Genomic DNA, 12,090 nt, shown 5'->3' with positions numbered 1-12,090 from the left:
ATCAAAAAAAGCTCTAAATATACTAAAAAATTTCTTTGCCAAAAGCATATTTCGAATGATTTTTTAAGTGTTAGGAAAAATATTTCAACAATTAAAAACATTTTTACATGCTTAAAAAGTCATTTCAAACAGGTTCCAAATTTATTCACACATCTTAAAAGTCATTCCAATCAATTCCAATCAAGCCTAAATGTAATCAATTCCAATCAAGCCTAAATGTATTCAAACATCTCTGGATATTAAAGGTTTTATTTTGGATTGGCTAAGTGTAACAAGAAAGCTGCAGCCATAGTGTGCAGCCATTATACAGGAGAAATCAGAAGAACCAATGGTTGTATTCACCATCTCTAGTAATAAGATTCCGTTAATGTAACAAAATGGTTTTCATTAATGTCTAAATTTCTAATGAAGATGAAAATAAACCAAGGTATTGACAACACAAGGGGGATAACAACACAGGTATCAATGAACAAATTAACTCACCTACGTTTCAAGGGGAAACATGATATTCTAGATTTCCTCTATAATTCAATATACAATATGAAAAAAGGTACACAAAATCTACCAGAATCTATGCTGCAGAACCAGTGACTCTTGGTGTTTGGGAAGACAAAATCTTCAGCCGCTCAATTTCTCAATGATTTTCTTAAGAGCTGAATATGATCCAAATGCTGATGCAATAACTCCTACTGCTATAACTATGCAACAAAGTGTTCTCTGTGAAAGGAAAAAAAAAAGGGAGAGTGGAGGATATGTAATTGTAATCCTTCCAAATGTGCATTCTCTTGTATATTTAAATGCAAATAAAAGAAAATTTGAGGATGTTTTTACCTGCAAAAATGTTACTTTTCCCCTCAAAATGCTCAGGTAACATACACAAGGGAGTATTAAAGTCTGCAGCAAGACACATTTGATGGTTTAGCCATAAAAAAACGAGTTTAGTATCAGCAGGGCTTCACAGTGCAAGGATGAGCAAACTTACCACAAGCATTGTTAGCAATGATCCAATCAATGACATCATAAGACCTGCGTTGGAAAAGTGAAGATTACAAAAATTGGTATTCATTTTTTTCAAGGGGAAAAGTCAAATTGCTTAAAGAAAACATGGGATTTTGGTCACCATAATTAAACTGGTATGGAAATAGAAATGTGAAGATATACTTACCAAAAAAGGGGACAGAAAGGCCAACCAGTAAGGTAGAAATTACAAGACCAGTTCTAATTAGGATGGAATACATATGAGACTTGGGATGGTTTGGTGGTATGAACTCCTCCAGACTCATTGCAACTGGAGATATAGTTAATGCATACGTGGGACTAATTAAGGAGAAACATCATTGTTCCAGTTCAAATACACTTGCAGAAATTACGGTTGCGAAAAAACAGGAAAAATGGAAATATGAGCATGATATTAGTTTCTGATTATTATGAGTAATTTGTATGCTACCCTCTGCACATTATGAGATGTGAGGCCCAAAATCCTTCTGGAAGCAAAGAATATCGATGTGAAGTAACAAGTATATATCACACTTTGAAAGGATATTTGGTAAACGGGTTTACTACCTGCCAAAGAACAAATAAGAAACATGAGAAAATAGTTTGCAGGCTCTGACAGTAGAAATTGAGTACAAGACTAACAAAATAACAACTTCCAAACACAAAAATAAGACTATGCAAGGAAACAGAGGACTAAAGTATATGTTTGGAAGTGATTTTGAAATGGTTAAAATCATGTTTGTCACGTTCAAAATCACTTCGAAAAACGCCTTTAATCACTCGAAATTAATTTAATGTTTAATATTTCATTTTTAAAATACAATTTTACGACATCAAAATTGGTTTTGAATCATTAAAAGCAAGTTTCATAGTGATTTTAACCATTTTCGAATCACTTCCAAACATGCCCTAAAACATATGTTCGATTCCTCAAGGAATGACCCATAAGATCCCTTCATCGACTTTACGACCAAATCATATCAATCTAAACATTTAATATATCTATTGCTTTCAAATCACAAATGAGCTTTCTTCAGCAAACAAACAATACAGCACGTGCATGTGGCGAGCTTGCCAATTCTAATAGTAATGTTCTAAATATACTAGTATTTAAAAACAGGACTACAATTTAAGTCCTCATGCCACCATTCCATATTAAGAAGAAATAATAACAGATTTTATTTCTTAAACTCTACAGCACATCACGTAAACGTAGCAGTTTGGTGGGAAAATATATATTAAGGAACGAAACAAATATGGTTATTTTGACTAGGATAAAAACTTAAGCATGAAGAATGGATTGGCTGAGAGAAAAACTGATCACCGTACCGTAGTCCACACAGCAATCTTTGAAGCAACCAAATCCTGGGGGAGGTTAAGAGTGTACTGGGATAATGTAGACTCTCCAAACATTAAGTATCCCATAATAGCGACTCCAGCATACATCAAAGTACAAATGCCAAAACTGCATTTTTAAGAAAATTAAATGCTATTAGTGTTTTAAACATCTTAGTCGATGATTAACTTTTTTTAATAGTTAGCAGGTTTTATCAACCCTCCATTCAAAAGGGTGACACACAGGCATACCATGCAACACGGATTTCTTAAATGATAAAGTTGTACATTATACTAAATAAATGAGTGTCGATAATTTTGATTGGAGCTGACTTCATCAACTAGGTAAGTGATATAAAATAAAAACACTAGAAGGCTTACATTCTTTTCTTGTTTTTTTAGGATAACAGGTCGAGAGACGGGGATCGAACTTTCCGACCTCTAGGGAGAAAGGTCACGTCAATTATCGTTGAGCTAAGCTCACTTTAGGTTACATGATTAATGCTCAGAAGTCCATACGAATGATGAATATCTAAATCAAATTAATAGCTATATGCAGTAGCAGACACCAGGAGATGAACAAGACAAATTGTTTGTGAAAATGGATGAAGATTTCACATTACCATGTCAAAAGAACTGCTGGGAATTGGCTTTGTTTACCCATTGAGCTATAGATGTTGGGAAATACAGCATGTCCTGAGTAGCAGAAACCGTACAGACCCAGAGCAACTGGTAGACTTGAGAGGTTCAGTGGAGTCACCTTGCCGTGGAAACCAACATCGTCTACGAAACCAACCCAGAACAAGCATAAAACCACCACGATTGATGCAACAACTCCACCAGCTGCAAGGAAGGAAAAAAGAAAAGAAAAAAAACCATTCATAGCGATTTTTTCGGAAGCCTCGGTTTAAATTAGGGGCATTTCATAAGAACAAGAACAATAAGAAAGATCATTTTTGACAGCAACATCTGTTTTGTGCAATGAAGCAAACAGACACTTTAGTTTGAGTAATATGTCGTTGATACTTGAGCATTCTGATAGTCGTTGCTCATTCACTTGTTACCATAATAGACATGTTAGACGCAATAGTACAAAGTGAATACAAGTTACTTGTTAGGCACTATTCAAAACTTGTTAAACATAGTAAATAGCCCTGAATAGTAATATAAAAAAAATGATAAATTTTGATAAAAATACATCAAAACTCTTTTATTGAACATATAAATGGATTTGCTGTGTCATGTTCGTGGTTTCATGTCCATTGATTTGAATCTTCAAAGCAGAATATTTTAGCTAAAAAAATTGGTGTTTGATGCAAGACAATACCAATTCATGGACAGCAGGTTGCAACTATAAACAAAAGCAAAGCAGCTAATATAAGACTAACCAATAAAACTCACAAACATATACACATATCTTGGCATGATAAATCTAGCCAGCTTACCAGAGATATAACTTAGAATACTGAGATCCCGAAGATAAACAGTCGGAAGAACAGCAAGGGCAGTTGCAATAGCGAATAAAAGGTGTGCATTTATTTCCAATCCGCCAAAACTTATGTGCGCACGGGGAAACAATGTAGACAAATTGTCGCTCTCCAAGATTACGTACTCGATACAAGAAGCCTGCAAAACTAGCATGTTTAGTTGGGTCAATTCGTCAACATAAGGCTTAATTTGTTGTTTCAAAATCATTAGCAGACACAATCATCATGCAAAATACTGACTTGGGTCATGATGCAGATCCCTTTCCACATTTCATTTTAACTAGAAACAAAGAATAAGCTTTAACTTTTCAGTTTTCACTTGATGTTTATTGGCCCAGTGGGGAGTCTGTTTCATTTGCCAGAGCTTCCACATGATATCAAAATTTTCAGGTTAGAATTGTGTTCTGGTTTAAATTCACTAATATTGCTAGAGATTTTACCAATTGAGAATATTAAGAAATCGATATTAAAGATGAACAAAAAGTGTAAAATAACAAAGAACCGGCATAGAAGTTTACGTAATTTACTAAATGTGTTAATTATGTCAACAGGTAAAGGTAGAAAGATCAGAGGTACCTCTCTAGAATTAGAGAGTTTAATAATCGGGCATTCCTCTAAACCTTAAAATGACGAATACTTAGGTTGAGAAGATTCTCTACCCTTATCATTCCAACAGAGAATAAGAAGAACAAGGGAGTGTAAAAGGACGAGGGTAATTAAGTAGAAGATTCTCTACCCTTATCTGAATGAGAATAAACGGATTTGTCGAACAGATACAGCCAAGACTGAGAGGATGATAGGGGTTCTTGCTTCTAAGCTAAGTTCCATTTTCAAAAAAAGAAAAAAGAAGAGCCGTTTTGCCTATTCAACTAGCCAAAGGTCGAAAGTAGCTACGCTACAAAATCCCATATGAAAATGGGTGGTTAGACTCCATATCTCCTCCCCGTCATTTTCTCAAACACTTGATAAGCATCTGCCAAAGACATCAAGCATCATATGCAAAAAAGAGCTTTGATCATTTCTTCCATTTTTTTAGTCTTATTTGCTTCCTTTGGTTGTCACAACAATTAGAAAGAAAATCATAATTCAACTGTTGCATCCTATCTTTAAATTGTCCTTAGACAAATAAGGGTAAGTAAGAACAACAAGGAAAAGTGATATTATTATTAAGAAAAACAAAGAAAAGTGACCCAAAATCTAATAAACCCAAGTTTCACTGTTTCTTATTGATTCAAAACAATTTTAAAAGTCACTATTTCTTCAAAACTTGGCTCTCTTCCACCACGGACGCAGAAAGCGACCCAAAATCAAAATGTGGTTCCTAAGTCATAAAAAAGAGCGCTGGCGGACAAGAGGCTTGCCACTTGGTGTCTGATGTAGGGTATTAAATTTAAGCGGGCCCTTACGTCAATCATTATCCAATGATATAATATAATAATTAAAAGCCGATTTCAGAAAGTAATACTTACGTATAATTCCACGTACAACACGATCTGCGTCCACCAGGAATCAAAACAAAATGTTAAACGAAAGAAATTCCGAAAGAAAAAGAGAACATAAAAGGAAATCTTTGATTAAAAAAAAGACTTTTTGTTTTTATGAAAATCATACAAGTAACGATTTAGTAATTAAAATTCAATTGATAACGACATTTGTACTTAAATCGACAAGTGGGATTTTCCAATTTCAATTCAATTTTTTTCTTTTTCAATTTTGAAACCATTTTCAAAATAAAAAATTATTTTCACTTTTAATTCTTTGAATTAAACTCAAAATTTATTAATTTTACCAAAAATAAATAAACTGAATAATTAATTATTGATTTCGTCTCTAAACTTAAATATATTTTGAAATTTATAACAATGTAGCCTCTTTCATAAAAAATCTCTTCAAAATTAAGTGATAATTTTATTATAAGACAATTTAATGTTTATAGTTTATACAAAAATTGATTTATGAATTTACATGTGTAAGAAATTTTAATACTATTTTTCATAAGAACAAAATCGTTTCAAATTGTAAAGTATACTAGATTAAGTTGTTGACTAAATTGTTACAAACCTCAAAGTAAAGAGATTGAATTCCTACTTTCATAAGAGTTTAGGGACCATGAAAAATGATTTTTAATATTATATCTTTGTCCCTTTATATTCTTTTTTTAAAAGTTAAATAGGTCTAATTTTAGTTATTGTACTTACAATTAATCTTAAATTTAGTCATTCAAAATTAATTTTTACCAAAAATAAATAAACTGAATAATAGTTTTCTTCAAGAAAATATAATATGTAAATATCTTTTCAAAATTGAGAGTAAAAATATTAATAAATAACAAAAAAATTTATTAGAAAAAATCGACAATAAACTAGCATCGGGATTAAATATAAAATTTATTGAAATAACATGGATTAAAATCGAGCAATTAAAGGTAGAGAGTAGGGATGGCAAAATTTTCCATGGGGTCGGGGACCCATTGGGACGAAAAATCCCCGATTTGACCAGGTATGGGAGTCAAAACGAGGATTTAAATCGGTTCCACATCGGAGACTGGGCAGGGACGGAGAGGGGATCCCCATCCCATCCCAACCCCTCCCCGATTTTTTTAATTATTAATATATAATAATAATAATTAAAAAAAAAAAAAAACAAAACAAAACTTTTAATTATTATTATTATTATTATATACTATAACAGTAGTTTCAAGCTACTGTTTTAGTTAAATTTGTTTTAATTTTAATTTTCTAATATAATAATTTTTATAATAAAAAATATTAAAATATTTTTTAATTGTCAATTTAAATAAATATGTGTAACAATAATACTAATTTATTACATAAAATTTACAATTTTAATATAAATATTTTAGTTAATTTTAGATAATAAAAATAATAAAATAAAAAGCGGGGATTTTTTCCGCGGGAGATTCGAATCCTCGATCGGAGATTTTTCGATTCCGACTCCGATCCCCAAAACGGAGAATGGGGCAGGAACGGAAATTAAAAATCTCCAGAGGGACAGGGATGGAGAATGCAACCTTACCCCAGCTCGGCTCCGTTGCCATCCCTAGTAGAGGGACTAAAATTGAACAAATTTGATCAAAATAATATTTCAATTTTTTTTCTTTTTAATCTCAATTTCTACACGAGTATAATTTTGTATCAAGAAATTTATATGGTGCATAAAATTTAATTGAGAATTTTGTAAAATAGAAATAAAATGGTGAATTTTGAAAAACTAATTTTAGAAATTGGAATATTAAAATATTAAAACGGGGGGGTGGGGAAGTTTTACCGAGATGGCGACACGGCCCATGGCACCGAAAGCAGCTTGGCCAATGTCAGGGTAAGTTTCAAGGCCAGGTCTGCTATCCAAACAAGCACGCAGGAGTATTCCAGTGTAGAATGAAAGCACCGCAAATATCATCAATATGGATATTCCCAACCATCCTCCTTCCTTCATTGCATATGGAGTCGAAAGTATTCCCACCCCACACAGCACATTGATCCCTACGTTACAATACAATAAATAAACTTTCATTCCATCATTTCATTTTCACATATTATGTTTAAATATAATTTTGATTCATATATTTTGACTCTATTTCATTTTAATCCCCATACTTTTAATATATTCTTTTTTATCCTTATAATTTTGGTTTATTTTGATCTATATACTTTTAAAACGTTCATTTGTCCTTTCATTTCATTTTTATACAAGGATTAAAATGAATATTTTAAAAATATATGAATAAAAATGAACCGAAATTCAAAGTATATGAGATCAAAATAAACGCACAAAGTAGAATTTAAATTCTAATAATTCTATCCAAAAGAACAACTAGAAGAAGGGGTGTGTTTTAATGAATGAATTAATTACCATTAACAACAGCTTGGCCAAAAGTACTATGGCGAGAAATGGGAAGGCCATGAGAATCAATGACGGGCTTGTCTTTGTCATCCCTTCTAACGGATAAGGAAGATCGCCTAGAAGGAAGTGAAGGGCCGAGATGAGAATAAGAGGGATGTTTTTGGGGTTCGTCTATTACTGTGGGGAGCAGAGGTTTTGAAATGGAAGAAGAGAATACTTCGGGAGTGAATCTTCTTGTTAATGAGGATGAAAGAAATGAGCTTCCAAATCTGGCTAATGATGAAGTTCCTAGAAGCCCAATACTTGGTGAATGTAAACTTCCCAGCATATCAATTGATTGCCTGCAACATTGTTCATTTTAATTTCAAATTTAATATATATCCATATATGTTTCTTCCTCACATTCTCATGAATATCTTTTTAAAACAGCCAATATTACAGCTCAAAAATTTAGACACTTATTGATTGTTGCTTGTTATAAGCATCTTTCATCTACACATCCATACTTTTCTTAAACATTTAGCCCCATTTGATCATTATTTAATTTTTAATTCTCATACCTCTAAATTTTTTACTTTTTTTTTTTTTTTGAATTTAGCTAAGAATTCAATTTTTATATTTAAAAAAGATGCAAGTGCTTAATTTTTAAAAATTGAAAACAAAAAACCAAATAATTACCAAACAGAAGTTTAATAATAATAATAAAATAGCCAATGTAAGTTTGGCGTAGTAATAATTCACATGAACTTCATTTGGTCAAAGGTTCGAATCCTTATCCCAAAAATTAAGGTTCATCCCATTTGGTTGATAATAATTTTAGCTCCGAGTTGTAATTATTTTATTTTTTGTTTTTTTTAAAAAAATTAAGTCTATGGACATCACTTTCACCTCAAAATTTTTTAATTTGTTTTCTACTTCTTACCAATATTTTAAAAATCAAGTCAAATTTTGGAAAAAAAAATAGCTTTTAAAAATTAGTTTTTGTTTTTTGAAATTTGGTTAAGAATTCAACCATGGTACTTTACAAAATGCAAATCATTATAAAAAAAAATGAGGAAATAAGTTTAGTTTTTAAAAATCAATGCAAAAAACGAAATAGTTACCAAACGAAATATTTATTTTTTATTTTTTATTTTCAATATTTATAATTATTTCCATCCCATTTCAAATTTTCAATTATGATATTCATATTTCTAAAAAGAAACACTCAAACTCTAGTCAAATTCCTGAAAAAGAAAATAACAAGATTTTGAAAAAGTATATATTTGGCTTCAAATTTGAAAACAACTACTGGGGAATGAATAACAAAATATAAAAAAATTTATTCACGGAAGCATCAAATGGTTATTTGTAATAATCATTTATTATAAATGAAAAATAAAAAAAATTAACACATGGCAAAGTGTGCTTGGCCACTAAACTGGGTCAGAAAAGAGAGAGAGAATATTATATTGTTTATTACATTTTGTGATAACCAATAATTGTTTTCAATTTAAAATCAGAAATATTATATTTATGTTTTGACCAATAATCAATTTTAAAATTACAAATATTGTATGATTCACAAAATATACTGTACAAATGATTCAGTTTTACAATACCTATCTTAGGTAGCAAAAATCACTTTTGAAAAAAAGGCATACTTTATTAGGTGGATGGTGTGACGACTCGTGAGTGGGGCACCTCGCCAGAATAATCACGACAATATCCTCACAACCCCAAAAGTTATCCATAATCAAAATTATAATTTTCTCACAATTTAGTTATCAAAATAATAATAATTATTATTATATAAACAAATATTTATTTTTATTTTTTGTTTTTTTAAAACTAAATCTATATGGGATTAAATTTTTAGTCAAATTTTAAAAATAAAAATAAATTAAAAAATACTTTTTAGTTTTCAAAATTTAACTTTGTTTTTTAAAATATCATAAAGAGTAGATAATAAACCTAATAAATTTAAAAGTGTGAGAGGAGTGTTTATAGCCTTTAACTTTTTTTTTAGAAACTAAAAACAAAAAATAAAATCCTTATTAAATGTGGCATAAAATATAAATGTGAAATTCTAAATTATAATTTAAGCTGAAATTAATTTTTCCCAGAAAATCTTGGAATGGATTATGAATACAGAAGGAAGATGGAAAGAGTTGAGAAGAAGAGAGAAAGTGAACCTGTAACTTTGAGGCCAAGCGGCGGTATTATAAGAACTTGGTTGATTATGATTCCGATTATCCGCCGATGAACTAGACGAATCCGAATCGCTTCCATCGTCATTGTCGATTTCCTTCTCCAAATCTTCATCATCAGAACTTTCAATGTAAAAACTACGATCCGATACAGAGTTCTTCATTTTCAAATCAAAATTCCAAATTCCTCCAATTCCTCCAATTCCTTCTTCCTTTCAATTGAGAATAAATCAAGTTCACCACAAAACTCCAGATTCAAATCAGAGAGAAAACTAGAGGAACGAAGTTTCAGATAATTATAAAATACAATACCAATCATTTTCCTCTACCTTTAATCGCCGAAAACGGAACCGATAATTGAAAAAAAATTAAAAAAAAATCAATGAAAACACCTAAATTAAGGCGCCAAATGCGTCAATGCAATCAAGATCACCATGTTTTTAATTAAATTTCACAAGTCGACGCCATGAAATCCGCCTAAAAATGAGTGTAATAAAACGAGAAGCTACGATTGACATCGATTCAAATTTCGAATTTCGAAGTGAGAGGACTTGACTCTGTTTGGCTGCCTAGAGAAATATCGAAAATGGATTGAAACTGAAAATTAATGAAAAATACATTCACAAATTCATGAACCCTACAGAAAGATCAATAAGACAATCAAATCCTCATTGTGAAAGCAAGAAAATGAGGGGGAAAATATTAACCTGGAGAGAGATAATTGCAAATTCTGTAGATCTGTTGTTCTTAGTTCCTTCTAGCAACTCCTCTCTCTATATATATATATTATATAAACATGACTACGGGTCTTTTCTGTTTCTGTCAAGAACATTCTTCATAATTCAAAACATTTTAAATTAGTTGGTGATTGAATTTGTTGTACTTTTCTTTTTTCTCGTTTTCTTCCTCTTTTTCCTTTTTTCTCATAAGTTTATCCTAATTTAATTTTAGCTATAAATGTAATTCCTAAATCATTATTTGGGACATGTTTGACTCGAAAAGATAGATTAAAATTGTTAATTCCATCCTTTGTTTGATCTGAAAAATATATCGGTTTTACGACTAAACGACTTTTTCTCTAATTCAAAATATTTTCTTGATATCTTGATTTATTTGTTTTATCGTCTACTTATGATTGTTTTTAAAAGAAAAAAGATTTTAAAATATAAAGTCAAAATTTTATTTATACTATCGTCGATTTATTCTTTTTTTAAGAGAGAGTTTTCAGATTCCAAAATCAAATTTGGATATATGGTTTTTTGTTTTAAAAAATAAATTAATTGAGAATCAAATGTTTTAGTTAAAGAATTTGCGAGAAAATAATTCTAAATTTTAAATTCATAAAATTAAAAATGAAATGGTTATAGAAGATAATTGTGTTTTCTTTTTTCCAATTTTATCCATATTATTTAAAAATGTCTAGTCTGAGTAATTTATTATTGCTCACCACTAACCTTTTGACTTGACCACTAGGCAATGAGGAAAATTTTCTATAATAAAATATGGGCATATCTATAAAATAAAATAATATATTATAACATCAAATGGTTTTTTTTTTAAGTAAAAAAATTAAGGAAATAAAAGATCAAATCTTCCATTTTTAAAAAGAACAATCATACTAGAAGAAGCATCTGACTCCTTCATGTAGGTCCGCTTTTCCGGCGACACGAACGTATTTAAGTAATTGTCGTTCTGTAAGACCATAATGAAAACATAATTTTAATCAATCTACCTACTTTCAGATTAACTCATGCAATCCCAAAGAATCGATCTTTCTTTTAGTTGTTGAATCTCTCTTTGATTGATATTGAATCTAAAGAATATATTGTACTGTTAGAAAATTTTCCGCTTATCTCCTAATTCAAAATTCAACCGATAATTAGAAGAAAACAAATATATATATATAGATAGATAGATAGATAAGAATAGTTTTTCATTTTTTTCCTAAAAAACATAATTGTCAAATTTTGAATTCTCGTCATTAGAATGAAATAAACTCATCATTATGTACCTATCAAAAAATTGGTTGTAATTGGGGAATTTTATACCTAATAAATAAATATTCTCTATTTATGAGTACTTTGGTTAGATAATTGTTTGGTTTTTTATTTTTTTAATTAAATTTATAAATACTACTTCCACGGTTTTACCTATAAATTTTAATGTTTCGTTTTAGACTTTCTACTCATGTCTTCTTTAAGATAGGTAAAAACAATAGT

The 12,090-nt window shown here is 30.2% G+C and overlaps 1 protein-coding gene across 2 annotated transcripts; it reads right to left on the bottom strand.

The window, feature by feature from the left end:
• Positions 1-316: 316 nt before the first annotated feature.
• On the bottom strand, positions 317-10,798 carry LOC120076810 (amino acid transporter AVT1C-like). 2 transcript variants are annotated; one of them, XM_039030730.2, is made up of 13 exons: positions 10,579-10,798; positions 9,857-10,083; positions 7,692-8,023; positions 7,107-7,321; positions 5,288-5,311; positions 3,777-3,957; positions 2,955-3,174; positions 2,326-2,461; positions 1,544-1,563; positions 1,166-1,311; positions 983-1,026; positions 832-894; positions 317-717 (listed from the first exon to the last, which is right to left on the bottom strand). In XM_039030730.2, the coding sequence occupies exons 2-13, from the start codon at positions 10,033-10,035 to the stop codon at positions 619-621; spliced, it is 1,659 nt and encodes a 552-aa protein (XP_038886658.1). In that variant the 5' UTR covers positions 10,036-10,083; positions 10,579-10,798; the 3' UTR covers positions 317-618. The 2 variants fall into 2 exon arrangements, with proteins under 2 accessions (XP_038886658.1, XP_038886659.1); XM_039030731.2 differs by having other exon boundaries at positions 9,857-10,076; positions 10,579-10,698.
• Positions 10,799-12,090: the final 1,292 nt, after the last annotated feature.

Source organism: Benincasa hispida, chromosome 4 (assembly GCF_027475165.1).
Source record: "Benincasa hispida cultivar pf3 chromosome 4, pf3_genome.v1.1, whole genome shotgun sequence".
Classification (NCBI taxonomy): Eukaryota; Viridiplantae; Streptophyta; class Magnoliopsida; order Cucurbitales; family Cucurbitaceae; genus Benincasa; species Benincasa hispida.
The sequence above is the reverse complement of the archived record's forward strand: the minus strand, read 5'-3'. Positions and strand labels throughout refer to the sequence as shown.

Bases quoted from the DNA above. Each gene is read 5' to 3' on its own strand.
- LOC120076810 (XM_039030730.2), bottom strand. From the start codon at position 10,035: ATGAAGAACTCTGTATCGGATCGTAGTTTTTACATTGAAAGTTCTGAT. The intron at 3,958-5,287 runs GTAAGTATTACT...CTAGTTTTGCAG, and splicing joins TGTTGTACGTGGAATTATAC to GCTTCTTGTATCGAGTACGT. The intron at 3,175-3,776 runs GTAAGCTGGCTA...CCTTCCTTGCAG, and splicing joins TATTCTAAGTTATATCTCTG to CTGGTGGAGTTGTTGCATCA.